Raw genomic sequence first — 27,104 nt, 5'->3', positions numbered from 1 at the left:
TATTATAAATTCTCTTGATAGTGTTGGATTTATATGAATATTTGAAAGAAGAAAAAAGGAACAACATAAAATAAATGAAGGGCAGCCCGTGTTTTACCGACCAAAGAGGCAACCTGACCCGTGAGAATAAAGGAGGGATCCACACCATATAAAAGAGAAAACTATTAAAAAGTTGGAATAAAATTCAATAAATAATCACATATCATTTTCTTTTTCTAAATGATTCTTAAAGTAATAAAACTATATAAATAATATTTAAAGCATTGAAACTTATCAATTTAGTTCACACGTAGATATATCCATCAATAATTTAAAAATAATATGAAATTATATATTTTGAAAATTTTTATTTTTATTATATTTATAATATATTTTAGTTGAATTTCAATTACATATAATAATTTTTATATAGATAAATTTTATGAGAAAAGTTTCAAGTTTTAAACCAGTCATAAATTATTTAAAATAACTAAATTGATCTAACTTTAAGAGATAAAGATAAAAATAAATATTTTAAATGATAAAAAGTTAAATGAATATAAAATAATAATTAAAGGATAAAAATGTAATTTAACTTTTTTAATTATTTATTAATACAAAGTATCTATCAACTTTATGCATGATTAATCTTCATCGATAAACATATTTTTAATGCATTATAAACTATATAACATGATTTTTAGCATTTTAAGGATAATTTATATAATTTTATTACTTTAAGAACTATTTAAAAAAGAGATTAATACATCAAAAATCAAATTTTTCTTTAAGATTGAAGACTATTTTTAAAAAATATATATATATTTTTCTACTTTTGACGACTAAAAATATGTATTTTTAAATATAAAAAAATCATCATGTCATTGACAAAAATATCTCCTAACTTCGTTGAAAATTAATCTCTTTTAAAATTTTGACTACATTAAGATTATCTTTTCCAACATCAATTTAATATAATATTTTATTAAGATGAAAAAAATAAGAATATCATTTTATGAAAAATATGCATAAAATATATGTTTTTAATAAAATTGGATATTCCATAATTTTATTTATAATGAATATATAATATAATACTCATTGCCAATGCTAAACATCATTAAAAAATGGTTTCTTTTGCACCTCATGAAAATATTTATTGTTTTTTAATTTTCAAATATATAAAAATAAAAATAAAAACTATTAATCAACACTTAACTTCAGATAATAAAAACTACCATTAAAGAAAGTATTAATCTGTAGACTTTATTATTTGTTAAGTTATTAAAATTTACAAAATGATGAATGGAGGCTATTCAATTAAATTTTTTTTTCTATATTTCAATAAATTTTAAGTTTTAATAAAAATATATATTAAAAAATGTTTTAGAAATAATTCATTTCTGTCTCGAGCATAAATTCAGTGTATTAATTTCACTTGATTTAATAATATTTTAAAAGATTTTGAATAAAATTAAATAATATTAATTAATGTCTTTTGTTAACAAGGAAAGGGAAAGAAAGTATAAGATTGATATGAGGGTGAAAGAGGTGTAATAATAAGGTTAGAGTTAGAGTTAGAGTTAGAGAGTGTTAGCGATTACCGTTACCCACTGCACCGCTTTATTGACTTCCAAATCTCACTCTTTGGGTTTTTTTCTCTCTCTCTTCCTTCTTCTGCCTTCCAAAGTTCCCTTTTTTCTCCAATGGGTTGTGCTGGATCTTCACAATCCAAGCCTGATGGTAAGCCTTTTCGTTAAATCTTCCCCAATTTCATCTAAAAATCTCTCCTTTTTGCTTCTTCTTTCTTGGGGGTCCTCCTATTTCTCACTGCCTCAACAAAATTGTATTTTTTTAAGGGGAAGAAAAATCAAGAAATCAGCTGCATAGGGCAAAAAAATCTCTGTTTTTTTTTTTTTTTTCTTTTCTTTTCGGTTTTTGGATGTTTTACCGCATTTTGTATTTAGTAGTGAAAATCCTAGCAATTTTTGTTGTGTGTGTTTGTTTTTCCCAGCAATATTTGTCATGGGTTGTTCCTTTAAGCTTGTAGACTCCACATGGTGCCGAGGTTTGTTTTTTAAGTTCAAGTGATTTGCTTAGTCTGTCTCTCTTATTAATTTGGTCTCTAATGAGGATACTCTTGGTGGGTTTTTGATGATTGAATTGAGGTTGGAAATAATTGGTTCTGGGATGGACCCTGCTTATATTGGGCTTAGTGTAGATCTTTGTGATTTTGGTTGAATTGCAGTTATTTGGTGTGAAGTGTGAACATTTGAAAGTGCCTCAGTGAAGCAAGCTTATAAGCTTATTGCTTTATGAATTTATCTTCCAATAAAACGTTTGATGCTATTGATAATGCCACCTGAGAAACCTGACTGTTAGTGAAGCCCAATCTTTCATTTTTCTCTTTCACCTGACCTGAATGTGTAGCTGTGTGATCTAAAGCACGTGAAGTGTGAAAAAAGGCCAAAAAAACACCGGTAGATAGATAGAATAAAAGAACTACTTATATAGTTATATATCATTACTTGATAGCATGCTTATCTAGTAGTTATCACTATGATGTGCTTGTGGTCCTATTTGTTTCTGTTTGTGGAGAACTGGAGGTAGTTCCAATAAGCATGATACTGAAAATTTTCCTTGCAATTTGTTTCGCCTGGGCATGAGATAAGAAGTAGCAAAATTATGTGAATATGCCATTTTCTTTCTAAGTTACATTGATTACCAATAGCAAGTCTTTTCCCATATCTGAGTGTACACATTCGTAGTCAAGCATCACAGCATGCAGGAGTCTCTGTTAGTTTTTTCAAATATGTTTTGTATTGGTATTTGTTGATATAATATCATGAAGGGAAAAATTATTTGCAAATTGATGATTTAATTTTTAACCACAAAAAGGATATGTAGAATAAGGTGGTGCAGTATGTCACTCCCTTATATTTGTTTTCTTTCTCATAGTATAGATTTTTTATTATTTTTATTATTATTATTATGATGATGCTGATCTGAATTCTTGTTATTCATTATTTCAAATGCATGTTGGTTAGATTTTTCATTCCTTACATCCTCCAAAGTGGGAAACTATCTTTTTAGTTGCATGTTCCTGAATCCTGATGGCAATGCTCGGGTTTTAAAGTTTAATTTCATTTGTCATTTGCACCAATATAACAGGGGCAGTAAAAAAGATCCGAAAGCCTAAGCCTTGGAAGCATCCTCAGCCCATAACAAAGACTCAGCTAACGCAATTACGTGATGAGTTTTGGGACACAGCTCCTCACTATGGTGGCCGGAAAGGTATTATCACGATTCAAAAAAATGACTATATTTGGGATTTTTCAAGGCCTATTGGCTATTGCAGATTAAATTGGCTTTAGAAGATAGGGAGTTTAAATGGAAATGATTGCTTTATATTAATTGGTTCACTTCCCCTAGTTTGCTGCATTGCTCCAATTTCCTTATTTTACATTAATTTTCTGACCCATTAAATTTAGTTATTTATAGCTTGCTGTTTTGCTTTGATCCCTTCTAGCATGTTCTTCTTCTAAGATGTCTCTATATTTACAGCCACTCAGCCAGGATGTCTCTATTCCTTTATGGCTGGGTTTTTTTTTTTTTTTTTTTTTTTTCCTTTTTCGAGCATCATTATTCTCTTGGCAATATATGGGGAGAGAGAGAGAGAGGTCAGATAATGATCATTTTAGGAATGACTTTCACTGTTGAACTTCTTGTATCCCTGCTATCTCATTGCAAATCACAAGCAAAAGGTTTTATCTATTCTTACATTATTAAATATGATGCCTTGGGTACAGATTTTTTTCTTTCTAAGTTGCACTCTGATTCTTCATATGGCTGTAGGCTTAGGTTTCACAGTGTGTATAGAATCTGGTAATGATGACAATCTACATGTAAAGAGTGTAGTTTATTTTGGAAACAAGTTTACATCTACGACAAATTTGAAAGTGTTGTGCTTTTAGAAGTCTTGTTTGGTTGTTGGTGACTTGTGCATATGTGTTTTATGTAACATGGCTTTATCTGTCTTGCTTAATATTTACAAAACTGGACAGATGCGAAACATGTGAATGTAAGTATACAAATTCAAACTGGCTCAGATGATTGACTTGATGTTTGAGTAAGGTTTTCAAAAGAATCATAGTAGAATAAACACTTAGCCCCAAGGAAATGGGCAAAAAATGCTCTAAGTTCTTTTGCATGTCTGATCATTTGTTCATAATGACTTTAGTTATAAAAAAAAAAGTGGGATTTGGCTTTGCTATGCCCTGTTGGCAAGAAGGAATGATTGATTTCTTTTGGGTCTGCATGCCTTGGGAAGCCAAATTTCACTTTTGTAGTGAAAGCAAAAAAAAAAAGAAAAAAAAAAGCAAACAGGCTATTAACCATTGCATTTAATTGCATAAAACTAATTTCTCAAAAAACATAATCAATGATATTCTGTTTAACAAATGCTACAATACAGCAATATAACACTTAAGCCAGAAAGAAAGTTCAGATTATATAGGTTTACAAGGTATTTTGTTGTGAATCATTCTTCTTTGTTTCATTTTTGCCTTAGCTGCACATCTATTTTGTTTTAGTTGAGTTAATTGAAGTGTATATCTGTTTTTCTCCTTGCCACTAGAGATTTGGGATGCTCTTCGAGCTGCTGCCGAGGCTGAACTATCTTTAGCACAAGCAATTGTGGATAGTGCTGGGGTCATTGTCCAGAGTTCTGATTTGACAGTATGCTATGATGAAAGAGGTAATTATTTCATATTGCATTCCATTAACTACTACATCAAACAAAATTTTCAAAATAAGAAGGAACATTAAAATTATATATAGGATACAATGTGTTTTGGTTTCTATAATCTGAATCAGTCTTTAATCAAACGATTGAAAACTTGATTCACTTTCCTTTGGTTTTAAAATCATAATAGGGCTTGTGAAATTAAATTGGATGTTGAAACGAAAAGCATTTAAAGAACTTTTAGCCATGAACTGCCATGTGGGCTTCCTGCAACAGTACTTTTCCCCTTAATTATCCAACTGTGGTCCAGGCTTAGTTGAATCATGTGATACCTACCTTTATTGTGGATAGTGGTGGAATACATTGCACCATTGTTGTAGAAAGCTCTCTAACCCCACCATGACCTTTCTCAGCTCAACTACCCTACCACATAAACATGTACTCTCTCAATAAAAAAGCCCTTTCTTTTTAGATGTCTCTCATTCTAATTTATCACCTCAAAAATCAAACCTTTCTATTGGAAAACTGTTGGGGTCAGCAAGATTTATTTACTATGTTCAAACATTCATTTGAAAAGTGTATAGTATAGGTATAGGGGAAATGCAGCAAAATATCTAAAACTAGCTTAGCATTGAGATACCATAATAATTTTGTTTTGAGTAATCATGATATTTATACAAAATATCTACTACTAGAAACAATGATTAATCTCTGTCAAGAACTGTGAAGCAAAAATCTTTGAATTTGTTGGAATTACTAAACTTGATTCATGGAAATCAACCACCAAAGGTTGAACTAGTGCACCTTGTGTTAATTATTATGGGGCTAGAATAGAATAGTTAATTGCAATATTTATCAATGTTGTGATGAATGTTATGTTGTTTTGCAGGAGCAAAGTATGAGCTACCCAAGTACGTTTTGAGTGAGCCAACTAACCTGATCCGAGACAGTTAATAACAGAGAGTATAAATATGGGGAAAGATTGTAAATCATGTATATGGTTATCTCATTGATTTGGTAATAACTTGCATAGGGTAGCAACTCTTTTTCCTTTGAAATCTACCGTTGTTTCCTCAATCAATTGAACAAAAAATGTTCTGTATCAGATCAAATCATGACCTCTTTGGTAAATACAAACTTCGTTATGTATTTCCATTTTTTCATCTTAGATGAGTGAAGTAGTCCAATGCGGCAATTTCATATTATTTGTGTTGAAAGAACGCTTCTTGGACAACGTTTCAATAATTGGGTTATATTTCCTGAAATCCTTGTTTTAAATATGCATTAAAAAATTGAGTTATAGAAAAATTATTTACTCTAAAGTCACAAGTTAGACACAGCTATAAACCAACTATTTACTCTTGGAAAATAATAAGATTAGGCTGGATTTCTTTTGTGAGTGTCTAATATTATCACACAAAAATCTACAAAAAAAATCATTTAAATTATTTGTAGAAGTCTTTTTTTTCACTCTTATTGACACCGGTCTTTTTTTCTTTTTTTTTGTTAAACTGTCACCAGTCTTTATTCCCCGTTAAAATTATACACATTCGTTCTCATATTTTCGATTATAATTTTTAATCTACATATAATACAAAACATTTTTTCACAAAATTCATTAGATAACAGTAATCCGTTCATCTGCAATCTACAACTAAATTATAAAAGTCATAACCTTATTTCCCAGATTACGTAATTGTGTTTACACATTAGATACTTTCAATGGTATTTATCAAAAAAATAAAGTTACAATTGTAAACTCCACATTTCGGTATCTAAAATCATAGTCCTCCAATAAAGAAATGCCAAGCTAAAATTTATTAATAATTACAAATTTGTTAAGTTCAAAATTATTATTTTCTTTATAAACAATAATTTTATAATTTTTAATTAATTTTGACTGATAATAATCATGCTCCACTAAACATTGTAAGACAAGTGTGCGAGTTCAGTATAATCAATTACCAAGTCTAAGATTCGCCTTCTAATCTCCAAATTCTATTGCAGTTGTTCCATGTTTAAAAGCAAAACATAAATCGTGTTCTAATTCACATTTTTAGCCCACAAAAAGAAAACGAAGATATTTACATAAAATGACCTACGTCTAAGCTTTGTTCTACCAAAAGTTGTATTATCTTTCACTATTTTACGCTGAGCTTCACTTAAACTAGGCATAACCAAAGTTTAGAACTTGATGCAAGCAAGACCAAAGAGTTACCCATCGCAACATCATTCATTGTTCATTGACCTGTACGTAAACTATACCTTTTCAGGCAAGAACAGTAGGGTGCGTGAGGGAAACATAACACAACCAATCCTGTATCCGGATTACAGTGAAACCCTAAACTAAAAGAAGCAAAACTACAGATGCAATATCTTCACCATGAAAAAACTAGCATTGATGAATGACCCAGTAAAAGGATCGTCTCTTCGGAACATAGTAATTCTTTGTGAAGTTCTCAAACTCTTTTGAAAAATGAAAGAATATTGCCCTGTTTGGGATCCTTGTTTCCAGCTTTCTTGTTTCCTCCTTTTCCATTTGAATTTGCAGGTTGCTTCTTAGTTGCTGGAGCACTGGAATTGCATGAATAAAGTTAGTCATAATCATCAAGTTAAACCCCACTAAAGTAGTAATCTTTTGCTTAAAATACAGATTAGCGTTTGGAAAACAAAACCAGATTCAAGGGGAGTCTACAAGCTTCAGATATAAAAAATGTTATTGTTGGCTAGATTGGACAATCATTTGGTAAGCATGTGCAGTGAACTGCTTATATCTTCCAGGTAAATTAGTATATTGTTTGTTTTAAAAGGATGTTTACATCTTTAGAAACTGTTTCAAAACCAAAAAATCAGAACAAATTCTTATTGATTCTTGCTCTCAAAACGATCTACTTCGGGTTTTGAGCGGTGGCAATTTTGTACATAAATTGGACAGTGGTCTTGTAAGCAATTTGTTAATAATTTGTGACAGGCTACTGTTCAAACAGGCCAATTGTCATGGTTTTAGTGAACTATTGTTTTGCTACTCAGTTTTAGCGAACCTAGAAAAGGCCAAGGAAATGAATATTGGTTTACACGGTCGTTGTGTTTTTACCTTCCAAAATATGCGAGACGCCAAAATCCAAACAAATGTTTATATCCTTGATCTTGAAAACTATTTTGTAAAATAAAAAACTAAGGCCAAAAGCAATCAGCAATTTACATGTCTTGTATTGTTCCCATAAGTTAAATCAAAACCTTCAAGATATAGCAATGTCAATTCTCAATATTAGGATCAACGTCAAACAAGCATAAGCCTTAAATGATTACCTTGACTGCACTCGTTTCAACCCACAAATACTGGCAATATTTTTGCATTAATTCAAATGAACATATTTCAATATCAAGAAATCGATTTTTTCTGTCAAAAGATCATGAAGCACTTCAGAAATACCTAGGAAGCTGCACAGAAAACCTAATGAGGTACCCCTTTATGCTTCATGTTCATGGGAAAACTAACAGTGTCATTTGGCCCTTGAAGTATTGGCAGTTTCCAGTCATTCATTTCAAATGCATGAAGGATATGATTAAGACTAACCTATTGACAGCATTGGAAGGTGCATTACTGTCAGCTTTCTTTGTTGTAACCTTATCAGGTTTCTTCACTTCTGTCTCCTCACCCTCCCAGACTACTTCAGTTACTGGAAAGAAGAAAAGAACATAAAGAAGAGAAAAATACTAACATAAAAGAACTTTATTTTAACGAGATTTACCGAACATTTTAATGTGAATCATCCTAAAATCATGCAAATACAGAAGAAAAGTTTATTTAAGTTTAAAATAGAAGTTCCAAATAGTCATATATAAAGTTAGCTTGTATGCTATATGGGAATCAAGAAGCCGCTGAGTGACATAAAAAAAGCATTTAAGAATGTAAGTACCTTCTCTCCCTCGTTCATCAATCCTAGTCTTCATAACTTTTCTCCTCTTAGGTGAACATGGAGCAGCATTGTTTACACTATTCTTATTTACACTAACTTCAGGATTACAACTCTGCAACTTCTCAGAAGATGATTTCCCGTTATTTGTGCACTTGCTGATAGCTGATACATTATCTCTCAGTGGTTGGTGAGCTTTTTTGTCAGTTGTTCTCTCTTCCTTGATCTTTGATTTATTTTCTTCCTGCACGTCAAAATTCAAATTGGCTTTCTCTAATGATGTTTTGTCATTTTGTCTAGAATCTTGAGATGACTGTTTATTTGGGAAATCAGGTGATGCTAAATTGACAACATCTTCATCTTCATCTGAGAAATCAAAGACAACCCTTCTTTTCCTATTGGATGACCTTCTCAAGGAAATGTCATGATTATCATCATTACCACTGTCACACTCTTCTGCTTCATGAGCAGAAGTTTGCCCATCTTCAGTAGACACTGAAAGAAAGTGTCAAAAAATATATTGGAGACATTTTGGTTATGTTACTTTGCAGTCACCAAGAAATAAATAAAAATCTAAAACAAAGCAAATGAAATAAACTGCAAAAGAAACCAACCAGAAGGATTTGAAATTGTGTTATTTTCTGCTGGTGGGGAGCAAGGCTTGGGTTTTGCAGATGCACAACCCCATAAGCTTGTTAATGAACCTCCAGTCACAGAGCCACTTTTATCAGCTTGTACTTTCTTTTTGCCTTTGGGCAAGGGAAGGGCCTTTTCTTTGTCTGCAGTAGGTTTGTTGATGTTATCATGAACAACAGTATTCCCTATTGCATTGCTTTCAATCTTGACTTCTTTTGCCACATTCTGTGGTTTGGTATTGATTTTGTCAATAGAATCACGTGATATATTTTTAGGAGGTTGGTGAACTATGTTACTCTTTGCAGGTCCATCACTTGCTATAGATTTTGATTGTGGAGCGGCAGAAACTACTGTTGAGGCATCCACATTCCGTTGAACAAAAGAATTAGAGATCCCACCGAACCTGAGAAGTAAGCTAGTTGGTCATAAGAAAATCCACAAACATAATCTCTATACAGTAATTAAAACATCACATTTTTCATTTCATGACTAGTATAGTGATGCTTCTAGATTTGTAGACTAGAACCTGACAGTAAAAGAAAATTGATATAACCATTTTCTTTGATTACATTCTCGACCATTGAAGAAATTCGGGAAATTAAATTTTCCAGTAACATAAAAGTATGTTATAACAGTAAACAGGACTGCCAGAAGGTTGAGATCTTAGAACAGGCCAACTTATTACACATCAACGCAAAGGAATTGAAGATTGCAAAATCAACTCATCAATTTTTAATGTATAAAAACCAACACCTTTTAATGCCAAAATTTCTCCAATTTGAAAACCATGTCTGAACCACTTCTAGTTTATCTGAAACAAAACCAACCAAAACCTTTCCCCTAATTTACAAAGCAACTTTTCCCCCCTTTTTTCAAATGCTCCATGATACTACTCATCCCAGGCAGAATGGGAGATGCATCATAATATCATAGCATTCCATCAGTTATCCTTTCATAGTAAAATAGATGCCAAAATTCAAAACATTAGAAGAAAATAACACAATGAAATCAGGAAGTCTTCCTATTAACCAGAACCATTCAAAGAATCAATGGAAAGCCTTCCCATCTCTCTTTATAAAACCTAAATTTTTTTTCATTGGTCTCGAAAAGTAATTTTTTCAATGCATATACTTTATAAATATCAAGGATGCTAACTTGATGAGTACTCCCATTCAAGCATTTCACCGAAACCTTTTCTATATATTCTCTAGCTTCATGTCAAGTTTACACATACAGAAATGAGCAGCACCAAAACTCTTGGCAAAAGGAACAAAAACACTCATTGCAATATGAGTGGCATCAAATCTCTTTTTCATAAAGAATCAGAATAATTCACACAAAATATTCCAACTAATATCAATATTTTCTTGTTTGTCAACCCTAAACAATTTAATACTTTCACATTGCACACCTACCATCACATGACTAAACTATATACGTATTCTGCAGTTATGGAACCTACCTATTATCCCTCAAACAATTATCAACTGAGGAAGGCTGCTTGAAGAGCTCTTCTGCTTGAATGAATTCAGCATTCCAAAGCACAGCTGGATCCTTTGGAATGCTAGCCTGCACACTATACACCTGAACTGAGCAATCCCCATCAAATTCTTGTTGTGCTTCTGCAAAAAGAGTTGGAAACAGTTTCATGTTAGTCCTATTTCCTCTGTTAGTAAGTAACATCATATCAAAGAATGACACGCAAATTTTTTTCTCTAAACCCATTCACAAACAATGTTTCTCAAAATGTAACTGAAATACTGAACAGATTAATTGAAATGCACACATCATACAACTAGAAACCTCTTGACAAGTAGTTCTTCCAACATAGACAAACTGATCGTACAAGACAGTTGAGTTAGCAACATACCAAGTTGATCCATGTCCAAGTCTTAGCCAGGAAAAATACTATGTACAAAAATAGAATTAATTTAGTTTTTATAAAATTAGATACTAAATGAGAACTGCCACTTCACTTGGAAAATGTATATCAGCCAGTTCTGTTTGTTCTAAACATAGCACTGAAAGCTGGATACCTTAAATTTAAACAAAAAGGCACAAACTAAATAGTGACAAAACTATGAATAAAATGCATAGTATTTTTTCTTTGGTTTCCCACAGATATCCTCCTTTGAAGACAATCTTGTTCGAGACACAGTCAAACATTAATGCCCACTCTAAGTGAAAATTAAAACCTAGGTACCATATTTTGAGAGATTAGCCCCTTCTACTAAACCCAACCCACTAGGTTTACATAATTAGTATTTTAAACCCACTAGGTTTACATAATTAGTATTTTAAAATATAAAAAAAGAGAACACTATCATATACAACAACTAGTGGCAAATCCACACTATGTTTGAGGATGGACAATGCATCCACTCACTTTAATTAAATTATTAGTATATGTGTAAAGATCTTGTATTTTGCATCCATAATTTTATATATTGAACTCATTGGTGACCATTTTCAACATTTATGTCTTGCTATTTGTATATATGATAATAATAATAATTATTATTAATTTTTATTTTTTAAAAAGAAATTGCCCCCACTGACTTAGGATCTTCGATCTGACACCAACAAGAAGCCCCTTCCCACTAGGTGGAGACCAGAGAATACTACCACACCAAACAAGGCAAGGATTCAGCAGCATAAAAACGTTTTTCCACTATGGCAAAGTTAAAGTACATTTTTCACCTTCTCATATTCTCACACTTCATGTATGTAGACAAAGTAACAGTTAGTAAAATACTCTAGAGAACCCCATTCTTATTATTACTATTATTATTTTACAAAAGGCCTTCATACCTGCAAGCTTCGGCCCGGTAACAAGCCTTACGTGGTAACTAGGATGGTTGCTCTTTAACCAGCCAGACAAAGCATACACCACCTCCAACCCACCCTCGTGTTTTTCCACAAACTCCTGAAGCAACCTATACACGTAACAAAATTTGCAACCATTCATAAAACCGTAAAATAAAAAAATAAAAAAATAAAAAAATAAACATTTTAAACAACAATTCTACGAGTAAAGCTTTTGACCCAATTTAGTTTTGTCAAACAAAACCCTACCTTTTTGCCTCATCGGACGGTACCATGTAATTGCGACTCAGCCACTTGTACGAAACCTGAAAGAGGAAACGAGATTAATTAGTTGTCGTGAAATGAAAGGAATTTGGGGAAATTTGACCAAAAAAAAAAAAGGGTCGGAAATTAAAGGGTAGGGAGAGAGAGAGAGAGAGAGATACCACTTGAAGTTTATCGGAGACGAGAGATTCGATCTGGTGAATGAATGGTAGGGTTTGCGTGTGCGCCATTGGATTTGGAACATGAGAGAAGAGAGGAGTTAGGGGTTTTTCTTCTAATTTCGTGAACCTTTATTTTCCCGCCAACACATTGGGTATTTCACCAAACCCATTCATTAGCTGACATATATTACAGATTATAGTTATCTTTAGGATCATCATGCATGATTCAGCCCAATTGAAATTGATTTCAACGGATTTGAATTTTGAATTTCAATTCAATTTAAAATATAATATTATCTTTAAAAAATTTAAATTTTATTGATTAATGTTAAAAATTTATTTAATTATGATATATTTTATAATATATAATATTATATTTATAATAAAATTATTTATCTTAAAATATATATTATAAAATGCACCTTATTATAAGTTTTACACCTTATATTTACATATTTTTATGTATATCGGGTTTGCACTTTAAGAAAAAATGTTTAAAAAATTAAGTTACATTTGAGTATGAATGACAAATAAATTCGTATAATATCTAAATTTGTCTCAACTTTGATGGAAAATAGTCAATTTGACTAAGTATGAATAATATTCAATTTATTAAATTGAGTATAAGAACATGATTGTGTATATACTTATGCATTTTTAAATTTTAGAACTTAATTTATTTTTAAAAAAATTTACTTGACATTAATGTAATTCTTACTCTATTTTAAATTTATGTTAAATAAAATTTAACTAACATAGTTTTGTAATTGCTACTTTACATTAAAATTTTTGTTTTTATATTTTAAAAAAAATATATTTAACTAATTTTTAGGCAAGTATGAGATGAATACAAGTATATACAATACCTAATAAAGATAAGAATAAAAGCACTAATTTCATATTCATAAAGTATAAGGAAGGAACAAGTATAGGAAAGAGGAACAAGAACAGAGATAGTAAAACCCATATCCACCACCTTGCTCTATTATCATCCTTAGACTTGAGTGAGAATAAACTTGGTTCTAGATTTATATTTACTCTTAGAGTCTTTTTAGTTATTAAGAAAAAGAAGAAATTTAATGGAAGAAGATGAAAAAAAGAAATTAAAAATTTTATTTAATAAAAAATGGGAATTAAATTATCTCCATACATATTTTTAAGTCTTCTTAGAGGTATACCAAAATATTTTCCATAATATTCATACATTATACATGTCACTTCTTTACAGTTCAGTCGAATTCTAATTAATCTCTCTCTTTATTTCTATCATATTATTTGTCACATATATCAATTTTCCTCTTTTTTCTTTATTTTTTTTTTTTATCTCCATTTCTTTCTGTCTTCAATTTAAACACCATAAGTTTAGGGCTTTAAGGCTTATGATGAGTTTATTTTCCTTTTGTTTGTTTGAATTTTTATTTTTATTTTAGGTGGACTTATTTTTATACTAAATTTTAATTGGACTTTGTTATGTCTTTTTGTTAGTTAAGTTTATTTGATTCGTGCAAGATGGATAAATAATTATGCTTCAAACATATTCGTGCTGTGCAGGTTACAATTTTAATATTGATCGTATTTATTTTTTATATATTTTTCTCTTTACATTATTTTTTACAATTTTCTAATTTCGTAGATGGTTTTTTTTTTCTTCACTTTTAATAAGATCTTTATATTACTTTTATTCGCAAAACTCAAATTTAAAGTTTTATTTAAACAATTCGATCTGAATTATATAATCCAATGTAAAGTTAATTGTTATTTTTATATTTATGTTTTCAAATCTCAAGCTATTTATTTATATTTTAATTAAAAAGTATATTTTTCTTTTAACTTACTTTCTTTTTATATATTAAATAAAAAAATGTAATAATTTTCATTTATTAAAAAAACATATAAAATAGCTAAAGAGGTTTTGTGAAAGGTTTTAAAGAAAGAAAGTTTGGGACAACTTACATTGAACAATTAAAATATACAAGGGAATAGAGACATAACTAGTGTAAGAAGACAAGATGAAAATACAAAGGATTTCCCAATAATTATAAGTTGTATTAAGGATTTTCTTTGAGCACTTACTTTTTTTTTTATATTGGTTTTAAATGTGGTTACGAAATATTTCACAGAGACAATACTATATTGCATTTTTTTTTCTTTGCAAAATGATATAGTTAATTTAAATAAATTTCTCAACAAATACTTTAAAAGAATAATTAGATGTTTAGCAAAAAAAACTTAAATTAACTTATATATTTTACTTTTTAGAAATCTTTTTTCTATAATTACCTTTAAACTTAATAGAATTGGCATTTTTGCCTTACCATATCTTATTTTGCCTTAACATATATTTTAAGATGTTTTTGATAAAATTAACTTATAACTTGATTAAAAATTCATAAGCTATAACTTAAGAGTTGAAAAATTAAAAATTTATAAGTTGATCGATTAAATTGAAAGTATTTGATGAAATTATGTATAAATCGAAAGTAGTTAATTAATATAAAATAACATATTTATATATCTGATAATATGAGAGAATATAATGTAGATAAAATAGTTTTTAAATTAAAAACGGTAGAATAAAGATTTCAAGTGTGAGATCCCGTAGCATTCTTCTCTCTTTTCTCCCTCTCATCACTCACCTCATACTTTCCTTTCTCCTTTCACTTTGAATTTTTTTCACTCTCAAATTCCTTTCTCTTTAGCTGAAGCCGTGAGCACCTAGGAGGTTCTTCTTCTCCTTCCTCTAGAGTGAAGCTGTGCGGAGCTAGCCGAGTGTGGATTTCCTTCTTCTCCTTCTTCCTTTCTTCTTCCCGGAGTTCAGAATCTTCGCACCGAGGTAAGGAAAGTTAGGATTTTGTGCTTGTTGTTGAGTGAGTTAGAAACTCACGGATGGTGTGATTCTTGAGGAATCGATGGCTGTGTTTGAAAGATTTTCGTTTTCGGGGTTTCAGGATTTGATGAAAAATTTGGGGTTTTTGGTGATTTATGGTTGCATGTTGGAAACGATTTGGTTTTCATGTTGTTGGATGAAAATGTGGTTATTTGGATGGTTTGCATGTGTTGGGAATTCTCTATTTGCAGGTTGTTGTTCAAAAATGGTGTAGGGACTGTGTTTCTGTCACAAACGGTTGAGCCATTTTGAAGGGCTGAGCCCTTTAGGGGCTGCGTGACAGGGGAGAGTTTCTAGAACCAAATGGCTTAGCCATTTTAAAGGGCTGAGCACTTTTGAAACGGCTGAGCCATTTTGAAGGGCTGAGCCCTTTGGAGGCAGAGAGCCAGAGGAGAATCCTTGGAGGTAAAGCGCCGAGCGCTTTGGAGGCGCTGAGCGCTTTTGTGCTTTCAGAATTTGACTTTGTAGTCTTCATAAAAGTTTTAGCATTGGATCTTAGATTTCCAATGGCGCTGGAATCACCCAAAAAAGAGTTCTAGAACTCCAGATATGGCTGTTTTAGTGAAGATGGGTCAAGCTGTCAGCATTGCTTATAGCTGTTGCGGTTTTTAGAATTTTTAACAAGGTAGATGAAGGAATTAGGACTTGGTGTCTTCATGAGAGTTGTAGGAAATCTTCTTATCTTTCATATGAGATAAGGATGAGCATGGTAGGAGTAGTATAAATCCCGATATGCTGTTTTATGTAAAGGTTGTCATTTTATAAGGAGTGATTTGGATAAGTCGAAGGCTGTCTTGGGTGCGTAGGTTGATTGGTGTTGTTTGGGTGGGTAATTTGGCATGATAGATGGGTTGTAAACAAGATGGGTGAGTCGTGTTGAATATGTTGTATGTTGTAAAGTTGTTGATCATGTTGTTGTTAAAGTTTGAGCTGTTATTGCTGTTAAGCTGAGCTGTGCCGAATGTTGTTTATGCTGATTAATGTTGTTAATGTCGTATGATGAAAAGTTGAGCTGTGTTGTATGTTGTTTATGCTGTTAATGATGTAACGCTGAGCTGTGTTGTATGATGCTAATGCTGAATTCTGTTGTTGAGCTGAACTAAATTGTATGTTGATTTAAGCTATTGATGATGAATGTTGTTGAGCTGATTGATGATGACTTGTGCTGTGAGATGTTCATGCTGAATTAAAATATTGTTGTGCTGTAAGTTGTTTAAGTTGTGCTGTATATTATTAAGTTGTGTTGTATATTATTAAGCTATGTTGTATATTATTAAGCTGTGTTGTATGCTGTTATTGCTGATATTGTTGTGTTGTGCTGCATGCTGATATAAATTGTTGTAGGCCGTAAGGCTGGGCTGTTGTAGGTCGTAAGGCTGAGCTGTTCATTAAGACTAGAGGAGATATTTTCGAAATTTCTCATCCCATTGTGTGGATTGAGGTAGCTGTGGTGCTCTTAGAGCCCAATTTGTTGAAAACCCTCCCTGGGAAGCTGACCCTTGGAGTGGCCACTGTGTTGTTCTCCTCTAAGTACTTAGTTGGTCCCGTGTGTGGGCAAGGTCGAGGTACACGTGTATAAAGCGACCACGGTATAGGAGCAAGGTCGAGCTATACCGATTATAAAGCGACCACGGTATAGGGGCAAGGTCGAGCTATACCGCTTACAAGCGACCAAATTGAGCTGATATGCGTGGCGACACATTGTTTGTTTACTGCTATTTTTGTTGAATGCTGTGAGCTGTATATGTGATGAGTTATATGCTGATGATTGCTGAACTAGATGATGTGCTGATAAGCTGTAATTGTTTATAATTGTTGTACTTATATATCTTTATATGTTGATTCTTTTCACTAACTTACCCTTTGTTGTTTCCATGTGGTTTGGAGTGCAATGATCATACTGTGTATGGGAGCAGAGCAGGGATAGGTTGGTGTCTTGAGGCAGGTCTGTAGCTGGCAGATGGAGTTTATGCTTTTTGTTGTTTTAGCTACTTAGTGTAGCAATTGGGCTGTATTTTGTACTCTGATTTTTAAGCCCTAGGCTAGACCTTGTGTATATATTTTAGCTGCTTATATATATGCACGCTCTTGTCTGCATGGTGCTGTGGTGTTTTGCTATGTGACGGCCAGGCGGGTCGTTACATCAAGTAATGAGATAAAAATAAAAAAGAGTTTTTTTTATAAGTTATAAGTTACTTCAATTAGCTTATGGAAATAAGTTATAAACTCCTCATATCAAAGAAGCTTATAAACCGGTAAAAAAAAACTCATAAGTTTAATTGAGTAGGATACATACAAATTTTGACTGAGTAGCAGATAAAATATATAAAACTTAAATATGTTTTCAATCTTTATAAAATGAATGTGTTTTAATTTTAGTAATATATTTTTTTTCAACCTTCTAAAATTTGTAAACTTTTTTTATGATCCTTATAAATTAAATAAATTTTAATTTTAGTCTCTATAAAATATTTTTATTTGGTTTTCATCCTTTTAAAATATATTCATTTTTATTGTTCTCTAATGTAATGATCATTGTAAGGTAGAGAAATAACATTTATTTTAAAGATTTATAATTTTTTTAAGGTAACATATTTACTTAACCTTATAATAAATACATATATAATTATAGTGATCACACAAGGACTAAAAACAGAGTTTCAAATATTAGAAGGATGAAAAGTAATTTTTTTTAAAGTATTTTATTTATTTTATAAAAATTAAAAATATTTAAACCAATATATAATATGCATGTTTAGTAAGAGATATTATAAAACTACCTTAGAGAAGAAGAAAAAATGTAGAACATATGATATTACAAGTCACACATTGACCTAGGTCCATGGTAGAAAATGATAAGTAAATTGGGAGTGATGTGATCCACAGGGTACACGCAAGATGGATGAAAAATATCATAGAAATATTTTCAAGTGTAATATCTAAAAGAAAAGTATCATTCAAGTATTAGAAAAATTTTATCCTATTATAAAAAAAAAATTTAAAAAGAGAGAGAGAAAGATGTCGCCACCCACCCAATGCTACATGTGACTGAGTAATGAGTATTGGGTGATAAAAGGAAACAAAGCCAATAAAAATTTACTATAAATTTGTGTGAATAAATTTTTCCAAAAGTATTTATAGAGGAGAAAAATAGAAAAATAAAATAAAATAAATTTTTATAATAAATGAAAATTAATTTTTATATAAGTTAATTTGTAAATATTATCTTCTATTAATTTCTCCAAATTTTACTTTTAACTCGTATATAAACTAATTTTAAATAATATAAAAAATTATTTCAATTTTTATTTTATTTTATTTCTTTTAAAAATGTTTCTAGAAAATTTTATCCTAATTGACTTTTAATATTGAAAATAAAAATGTTACAACTGATGAGTAACCATAAGAATTCTTTAAATTTTCGTTCTTCTTATTACTTTAGTCTTATGACTCGTATCAAATAATTCTTCTTTCATTATTTTAGTCTTTAAATAAATGTTTCTTTAAAAGGAAAATTATATTCCGATAATCTTTTCATATGTCAAATTATTCTATGCAACTTTTCGTAGTCTTCTCAACTACAAGCTTTATTTTCTTTTGGCATCACATTGAAGATAATCTTAAAAGTTTCATACTACAAGTCATCTTCAACAAAAAGTAATTCTATAAAACGTTTTCCATATTTTCTCTATAAGTCATCTTAAGTCATGCGTTGATTTTGCAAATGTACAACTAGTAATAATAATTATAATGGAGTTCTAGCTGTTGCATGTGTCCATTTAAAAAGAAGCTCCACATTCCTTTGTCTATATAGGACTTAAGTTTTTATATATCAAATTGTTTCTTATATTTTCAAAGAGACAAATAGTGAATGTTGGACTTGTGTGCATGAGAATGAGCCTATGAACCTATTGCAGTGTAAATTTGTCAATTTGTCTCTCTGCACATGCAAAAAGTAGTATTCAAAAACATTTTTATTTTTAATTATATTAAATTATTTTAATTCATTGAAACAAACTTTATCCAGAATGTAACCATTTTTATGTTTCATTTTAAGAGTTAACCGAATCTTCAAATTTTTGTCTAATCTTATCCAAATCAATTATTCTCTATCGATCGTATTTGGATACGTTTAGCCAAATTCTCCCCTTAACTTTTTAATTGATTATGAATTTGACATGAGCTCATCAATTTTCTCCCCTCTATTTTGGATTTGCGACAAAATTATTTCCTTACTAGTTATGTTTCTCAACATATTTAAGACAACTCTATTATATATTGAGGAACTTGTACATAAAACATGAATAAGTTCTTAAAGTCAATATCATCACGTACTCGAGGAAAACTATCTATCATATTTATTCAATGTTTCATGTTATCCTTATGTGCGTCTGCATACACATCAACACTTCCAAAAGCAAAGGCCAAAAACCAGGTAATAACATGATACAATGCATAAGAGAGCATAACTTTTGGTAAAATGTTAAGGCATCTAAATGTTGTTAGTGTGCATAACAATATTGATATTTACTCGTGTGCAACTGTGCAAACAACATAATTATTATGTTGCATAAACATTTATAAAAGAAGAAATAAGACAAAATAAATTAAGTTTCTTATGTAAACTATAATCAATACACTTATTTTTTATAAATGCTTTTTGATTTAACTTCTCCAAAAACTAAGGAGCATAAATTGATTTTAGTTTGTGGAAAAGCTCAATGCATTTTATCTTTTTTTTTTTTCTTTTCTTATATACCATTATTGGTTGAATTCTCCAGAATTTAGGCCGGTGCAAATATATAAACTTCATCAAATCCTCTCCTACAAGAAGCATAAACATCAACATCAATAACTTCACATGAAAAAAAAATTAATGTCATAATCAATGTTGGCTTACCCAGCTTTCCCACAATAAGTAGGACTGTAATTGTAAATGAGATTGTCTAGCAATTCTTGAACAACAGGTCTGTTCAAGGATTTCCTAGCTTCACTGGTACCAAATGAATGAAAAAGTGGAAAAATGTTAGCCATTTTATAGTTTGCAAAGACAGAAAACATAGCTCAATCATTTCATAGGTAGCAAGAGTGCCTTAAAGATGTTTTTCCAAACTTAAGTTGGGATTCACAGTTAAGTAGGGTAAGAGGAGACTATAAAGGGTACTCATGACAACTTTCATATCAGTATAAGCAGTAAACAAAATTGCATCATTTTTCATTCACTGTAATAGCAACTACTCTGGATAACTTTGTCATCTAATTTTTCAGTAGCCTGATTGATGGCTTCGGAGAATCATCTATCAGCTATAACCTGAACAAATGATTGTTAATTGAGTCCTAACCTGACCAAATAATTTGCAACAAGCTGAGTTATCAAAATGGCATCATCCGTGTGTGGAATTGCTGGTGGACCCCATTCAAAGGCGTTTTTCTGTGACATCATTTATTTACAAAGAACATTACATAGCTGAAATAGTACGAGTATTTCATAGTATTTAGGAATTAAAATTCACAATACTGCAACAGATCATAGCCAGAAAATTTATCAATCACCTCTGGATGCCACTGGAAGCCAGTCACGGGATAGTTTCGTGAACGTACAGTGGAAACATAAACCTAAAACAATTACTGATGCTATTAGAGCAATTAAAGGCTATGAATACGTAAAAAAGACGGAATCCCAAACCAATATCACATTTTAAGATATAACATTGAGTACCTTATCATATTCATCCGTGCAAGTTGTCAAGATCTCGAAAAAGCTAGATAACTTCTCGTTATTAAGAAGCTTTCCGGGGGATATGCCATACTATCACGTCCAAAATAAGATAAACATTATATTACCGAATTTCAAACGTCTATAACTGATAAACTTCATTAAACTGCATTTGACAAAAATTCCTATCTGTAGAGAGATTATGCACAAAAAATTATGAGAAGGGAGAGATTATATTTTTGTTGAGAAAGTGTGAGACAAAAATAGTAAGAGCAAAACTTCCGAGCCAAGGCAATATTCTTTGACCCCAAACACATTTTAAGGCTTTTGACGCCCTCTCCCTTTGACAAAATTCCTATTCAGACAAATCCCCTCGGATTTGCTATTCTCTCTCTCCCATAACTACCTCTCCCTCCTAAATTCTCTTGAGCTTTCTAGATTATGCTTGCAAGGGACTTTTTAGTAACAGACCCGGCCTTAGAAGTTGCTGGGTTGGTTGGATTGTAGTTTGGTTAATTAATAGGATCTAGTTTCCTTCAGCATTTTATGTTTAAGAATTTAGGAAGAGTCAACAATGAAATCTGGAAAACATAAATAATATTCAGATAATTAGAAAAAGCGACAGACATGCAATGAATTGTCCTATCTTCAGGAGCCTCTACCTAATAAGCAAATATCCAATAACTTTTAAATGCTACTTCAAAGCTTTCTGCATCAATGAAAAACATGCTACAGATGCTGTGGTAAGGAACCCTTCAAAGGAACACATACCATTTTGTTTTTGTTTGTCAAAGTTGACAGGTTAAGCATTTTGAATTAAATGGGGGGCAAGGTGGAGTCTAGTAAGTCCGTTCATGATTGGTAGAGATAGGTTAAGTTAAGGGGCTTAACCAATCAAAACAAAATGGATTGGATTAAATCAATTCCAATTAATTTTGAGTCTGCAACCTAAACTGACCCAATGCAACCAAGAACAAGTTGGATCGGGTTAGATAGTCGAGTCAAGGTAAAAAATAAAAAGAAACTCTAAATTCAAACTTTAAAGCATGATAAAACCCAATACAGTGATTCCTAAACCAAATTGATTAGATTTTTCAGAAATTTTCAAACCAATTTTACCCAAAAATCCAAATCAACCCATTCATTTTTCCTAGGGTCAGGTTGGTCAGGTCCACCTGGCCAGTAAATATCCCTAGAGCCTATTGCTATAAAGCTCCTACTATGTTTGGGGTCACATGGTAACAAGTTATGAAGTTAACAACTCCAACCATAGTTGGGCTTGCTTGGGATAGTACTGTCATACATACCAGTACCACTACCAGGCCATTTAACTGATCCCATGGCTCATACTTAGTGGTGCAACGATGCACCAGGAGTGTATGGTGTGCCATCATAGACTTGTTTAAAAAATGTCATAAATCTATAAAATAGAACCAATTTAAAGGTACATTCATGCAGCAGCCAAATACCCTAATTGAAGGCAATTTGTCCAATTAAATTGTTGTCAAATTGTAAAAATTAGCAAACCCTCATGCTGAAGAATAATGTATTGACTATATATACTCACACGATGATTTTGCATGACAAGACACTCTATACTCAACTTCTTTAACAACTCTGGAGGAAATCTGCAGGAAAGAGAAAATGATAAATGCATATCAAATCCGGAGACAAAATGTTAAGGAATGTATAAATTTAATACTTAATAAACCAACATCATTGTAGAGGAAGAGAAATTATTAAAAAACTCATGAATAGACAGAGATTAAACAAGTATGGAGGAAATCTTCAGGAAGAGAGAATTTCATGTATCGGCATTATTTTTGTTGTTCTGGCTTCTCTTCCTTTGTCTCTTGCTACCTCTACTCTGTCTTAGTCTTCTCCATATTTCATCTAATTTCATTTTTATTTGATAAACAAAGACATTTTTTTTCTTTTTTCTAAATTTTACTTCATCCTTGTGTTAAATGGAAGCCAACCCATTCACTTTTTCACTATTTTCTCATGATTCATCGGTAGAGAAAGAAAGGACCAAATACTATCAGGAATTCAGTAATGCTTTATAAGACAGGAACTGATTGGGCTTTTCACTAATGCAAATGGACTTGGAATTTGTATAACATAAAATCTCTAGCTACATTAGTATCAGCCTTTATCATAATGGCCTTTGCATTTGACTGCACTTGGGAATCTGTGAGTGAATTGGAAGAATCTGACAGGGCACAGAGCAAATCTGCGAGGAAGGGAATGTGATAAATTCCGAAGCACTTGGGGAACCCACCCTTAAAAGCTAGCAATCAATGGGGAGAACCAGGCCACTTAAGCACTCCACCAAGCATCCCATACTACAACTTACGTGGGACTTACGTGGGACTTAGGCAACCCATAATACTCAATTCCTGTCAAAATGCAACAAGTAGACTCTCACTCACAATAACTGCTTACCATTAAACTTGCCTCCATTATCACAGGTACCCCTTTTATCGAAGTAAAAGAATAACAATAAGTTTATGAGTTGGAGACAGATAGCCCACATCTTTGATAGTTAACTAAAATAAACAAAGCCAACTAAGTTGAAATCAAACATATTTGGCTAATATCTTGTGTTTTATAGGGACTCCTTTTTCATTTGTTATAACATCATGTCTGGTTGTGTCTTAATGCTGTATGTTAGATATGTGTTAATACAAGAAATTCTATCTAATAAATTAAAGTCATGCCCTCAATAAAAGAGGTATAACAAAAAACAATGGAAATAACAATTTTTATTTTCATATAAAAGAATAAATTCATCAAGATAAAGAAAAAAGTATAATAAATTTGAAGGACAGGGAATCCTCTGTAACAAAAATTGGGAAATTAAAAAACAGTGATACAAATAAAACATCGATAAAATAAAATTACCCAATCAATCTGTTTTTGGCTTTTCATCAATTAACAAAAAATGCCAGTTTTAGTTTTTACAGATTTTACAAAATTGTGTTTGGTCCAACTTCCCTTTTAAAGGGAATAGGTGCTTAAAAAATATGTCCAAAGGCGACCTAAGTTCATAGATCAGTTTCCAACTTCGTTATACGTCCATTAGGGAATCAAAGTGCAACTTCACAAAATTACTATTAGCATAATAAATTGTTCACCTTTGAAAGACGGTTCCTTCGATTTTTGCATTCTCCACAAATTGAAGAGTACTTGCCTGATTTGGTGCACTAAACTCTTCAAGAATATTATTGTCCTATTATCAAGGGAGAAAAAGAAAAAAGTAAAACTTGAAAAAGCACAAAAAAGAAGAAGAACTAGAGTAGATTATCAAAAGTCCTCAACTCATATCAACATTTCATGAATATTATTTAACATGGTTGCAACAATTTTTTTTTTCCAAATTGGTAAAATGACTGATTTTTCTACCATCACATGTTCTGAATGGCAACATAATAAGGTAACATAAAAATTGAATTCACTTGAAGAAAATTAATCAGAAAACTATACTAAGGTGCCTAAAACTTAAAATACTAATTAATATACAAATAACTGATTTATCTGCAATCTTACCTGGCTTACAATCTTCAGTATGAGTTCAAAACCTAAGCAGATGGCATATAATGGGAAATGATCTCCGGCGTCATTTTTCTCTAAAACTTTCTGCACAGACAAATACAACTTGATACATAAAATTCTAAAAATGTAAAAGTACATGTTTAATAAATCACTGCTTAACATCTTGGAAACAAACTTATCAAACAAAAGTCCAAGTAAAATAATGGCTAACAAGTATCAAAGAAACTAGCTATCCTCTCCTCAATCCTCGTTAATAATTCTACACCCATTATTCACATTCCAAATTCTAGAAGCCTATATTTTACTCAGATGCAAAGAGAATTTCTAACAAATGTATTTTGGTTACTTGAAAAACAAGTCACTCTAACATCTGCATCCATATCACTCGTTAAGTGAGCATTAGAAAAAGATAAACAGATACCTTAAATATTTTGGTAACAGTTTGAAAATAATAACCAGTTTTAGCCCATCCACCAGTGAAGAGAACCCCATTTACCAACTCGAGCTTCTGCAATGAGTGCAAACCGTAGTCAATATCATCATAAATATTTCTATATCATATGTGAAGAAAAGTAGGGTAATGTTACGAATACAATACTTTTCTTTCTTCCCCATTTTATACCATCAATCAATCAGAAATTATTGTTACTATAATTTAAGATGATGATTATAAAAGATAATAAAAAATTTAAATAAAAAAAAACTAACTGTGATTGAAGGAGAGTGTAATTGTGTAAGAGCCTATTTAAATATAAGAGAACTTTGAGAATTTCTCTTTTAAAAATAAACATATAAAAACAATCTATAGGAAACTCTTTTAAGCTTGTATCTATCATATACAAATAGGAAAAAAAAAAAAAGTAAATTTCTCCATAGACTAAAACTTGTTGAACTTCTCTTCTATTAGATTCTTTAAAATCTTTTATAAAAAAAACTAGTTGATTATAACAAAAAAAAAAACTAATTAATCAATTTTTTGTTGGACATTTGTTACAGGGATGTTTTATTAGCTTTTAACTAGACCTTTTGTATTTTCTTTTTCATTAATGTACCACATATGTATATATATTGTGTCAAAAGCATGCATAGTTGGTAGAACTTTCAAGCTGATTATTATAAAAGCATAACAAATTTATTCATGATAATTTTTTTAAGGATAAAAAGGTTTAATTATACTTTTTTCTCTATATAATTTTATAAATTTTATTTTATTGCCGGTAAAACATTCAATTTTATTTTTTATATATACTTTTAGTCTTTGGTATCTATTTTTATAGGAAGTACAAAAGGCTCATGTAACTTAAAAAGAAAAGTTTATGCTATTATAAGAATTGTAAAAAATATATATATTTAAAAGATTACAATGAATTTTTTTTAATTATAAAAATTAAAAGAAAAAAATAATTAAAGCAGCTAAAACTTGTAGAATCTCTTTACACCATGAGCATATTCCCTATTTACTCTTATTTATTTATACTTTGTTTGATTAGGTTTAATTTTAAAAGCAGCAACAGTAACAGTGAGTGAGGAGTAAAGGTTGAAACCTTGAGAAGCGTCTCCGGCGGCTCGTTATAGATGAGGGGAACAACTCGGGCGCCGGCGGCCTCCACCAGCTTGACGTAGGAGGCGGCGATGTAGGAGGCGCCGGTGGCGTTGCTGAGGCGGCCGGAGGCGCCGTCGCCGGGGTGGCTGACGATTCCGATGACCGGCTGGTAGTAGAGGTTGGGGTCGGGAGCAGGGCAACTGGCGGGCGAGTCACGTGCGAGTTGACCCGGGTAGAGGATGAGCGAGTTGGCCCTGGCCGGAGGAAGATACTTGGAGAGAGCGAGGAGGAGAAGGAACCAAACGGCGTCGCTTGACATGTTGGAGAAGTGATGTTGGAGCGAATGAAAATGTGGATCATAATGAAAGTGCTGAAAAGGACGAGTGGGGTCCACTTCGTTTCGTTCGACCTATTGACAACGAGAAAGGGTACCAATACCATTGCCACACGCGTAACTCATTATCATTTCTAAGACAAATTTATTATTTTTTTATGTATATATATATTTTTTTTTAATTAAGATTTCTAAAACCCTTTGAGGGGTTTCGAGGAATATGGCAATCAAAATTGTTGATATATACCATCAATTTTTATCTTCATTTGTTTAGATATCTTCCACATGAAAATTCAAAAGTTCTAAAGTTATGGGCCTATTAAAAAAAATGGGAATTCAAAACAAATTACTTCTAAATAATAAATTATCAATACTTTTTTTTCTTAATTATTAATATTGTTTTTCTTGAATCTTTTATCACATTGCCCCACTTTTTAGTTTTAAACATGAAAATGCCACTTCTTAATTTATCTCTTTTATTTTTCATTTTTTAATTTATAAAAATATTTTCTAAATATATAATAAATAAAGTATAATATTAT

At 31.3% G+C, this 27,104-nt stretch overlaps 3 protein-coding genes and 1 long non-coding RNA gene across 4 annotated transcripts; 2 read left to right on the top strand and 2 right to left on the bottom strand.

Moving 5' to 3' along the window:
- Positions 1 to 1,539: 1,539 nt before the first annotated feature.
- LOC109811909 (uncharacterized) lies at positions 1,540 to 5,886 on the top strand. The gene is made up of 4 exons (XM_020375754.3): positions 1,540 to 1,722; positions 3,151 to 3,273; positions 4,616 to 4,735; positions 5,613 to 5,886. Exons 1-4 carry the CDS (start codon positions 1,686 to 1,688, stop codon positions 5,675 to 5,677), a joined length of 345 nt encoding a protein of 114 aa, XP_020231343.1. The 5' UTR covers positions 1,540 to 1,685; the 3' UTR covers positions 5,678 to 5,886.
- Positions 5,887 to 6,937: 1,051 nt separating this feature from the next.
- On the bottom strand, positions 6,938 to 12,667 carry POLD3 (DNA-directed DNA polymerase). Its single transcript, XM_020375753.3, has 8 exons — positions 12,528 to 12,667; positions 12,352 to 12,407; positions 12,088 to 12,212; positions 10,739 to 10,898; positions 9,255 to 9,679; positions 8,644 to 9,135; positions 8,301 to 8,403; positions 6,938 to 7,297 (listed from the first exon to the last, which is right to left on the bottom strand). Exons 1-8 carry the CDS (start codon positions 12,594 to 12,596, stop codon positions 7,183 to 7,185), a joined length of 1,545 nt encoding a protein of 514 aa, XP_020231342.2. The 5' UTR covers positions 12,597 to 12,667; the 3' UTR covers positions 6,938 to 7,182.
- On the top strand, positions 9,545 to 12,094 carry LOC145952557 (uncharacterized). Its single transcript, XR_014429985.1, has 3 exons — positions 9,545 to 9,686; positions 10,726 to 10,926; positions 11,840 to 12,094. It is a non-coding gene; the product is annotated as an uncharacterized LOC145952557 (long non-coding RNA).
- A 7,217-nt stretch (positions 12,668 to 19,884) lies between the features above and the next one.
- Positions 19,885 to 26,621, bottom strand: LOC109811946 (gamma-glutamyl hydrolase 2). Its single transcript, XM_020375799.3, has 10 exons — positions 26,230 to 26,621; positions 25,107 to 25,193; positions 24,680 to 24,769; positions 24,268 to 24,362; positions 22,698 to 22,758; positions 21,134 to 21,223; positions 20,968 to 21,030; positions 20,757 to 20,845; positions 20,315 to 20,407; positions 19,885 to 20,238 (listed from the first exon to the last, which is right to left on the bottom strand). Exons 1-10 carry the CDS (start codon positions 26,545 to 26,547, stop codon positions 20,199 to 20,201), a joined length of 1,026 nt encoding a protein of 341 aa, XP_020231388.1. The 5' UTR covers positions 26,548 to 26,621; the 3' UTR covers positions 19,885 to 20,198.
- Positions 26,622 to 27,104: the final 483 nt, after the last annotated feature.

This window comes from Cajanus cajan, chromosome 10 (assembly GCF_000230855.2).
Source record: "Cajanus cajan strain Asha chromosome 10, NIPB_CcT2T_4, whole genome shotgun sequence".
NCBI classification, from domain to species: domain Eukaryota; kingdom Viridiplantae; phylum Streptophyta; class Magnoliopsida; order Fabales; family Fabaceae; genus Cajanus; species Cajanus cajan.
Note: the sequence above shows the minus strand (reverse complement) of the source record. Positions and strands in the feature narration are given on the sequence as shown.

Coding starts and splice junctions, on each gene's coding strand:
- POLD3 (XM_020375753.3), bottom strand. CDS start 12,596: ATGGCGCACACGCAAACCCTACCATTCATTCACCAGATCGAATCTCTC. Junction 12,408..12,527: donor TCTCCGATAAACTTCAAGTG/GTATCTCTCTCT, acceptor TTCCTCTTTCAG/GTTTCGTACAAGTGGCTGAG. Junction 9,136..9,254: donor CACAATTTCAAATCCTTCTG/GTTGGTTTCTTT, acceptor ACTTTCTTTCAG/TGTCTACTGAAGATGGGCAA.
- LOC109811946 (XM_020375799.3), bottom strand. CDS start 26,547: ATGTCAAGCGACGCCGTTTGGTTCCTTCTCCTCCTCGCTCTCTCCAAG. Junction 22,759..24,267: donor GAAGGAACCGTCTTTCAAAG/GTGAACAATTTA, acceptor TCTTTCCTGCAG/ATTTCCTCCAGAGTTGTTAA. Junction 20,408..20,756: donor GTTGCAAATTATTTGGTCAG/GTTAGGACTCAA, acceptor ATTTGGTACCAG/TGAAGCTAGGAAATCCTTGA.
- LOC109811909 (XM_020375754.3), top strand. CDS start 1,686: ATGGGTTGTGCTGGATCTTCACAATCCAAGCCTGATG. Junction 1,723..3,150: donor TTCACAATCCAAGCCTGATG/GTAAGCCTTTTC, acceptor CCAATATAACAG/GGGCAGTAAAAAAGATCCGA. Junction 4,736..5,612: donor AGTATGCTATGATGAAAGAG/GTAATTATTTCA, acceptor GTTGTTTTGCAG/GAGCAAAGTATGAGCTACCC.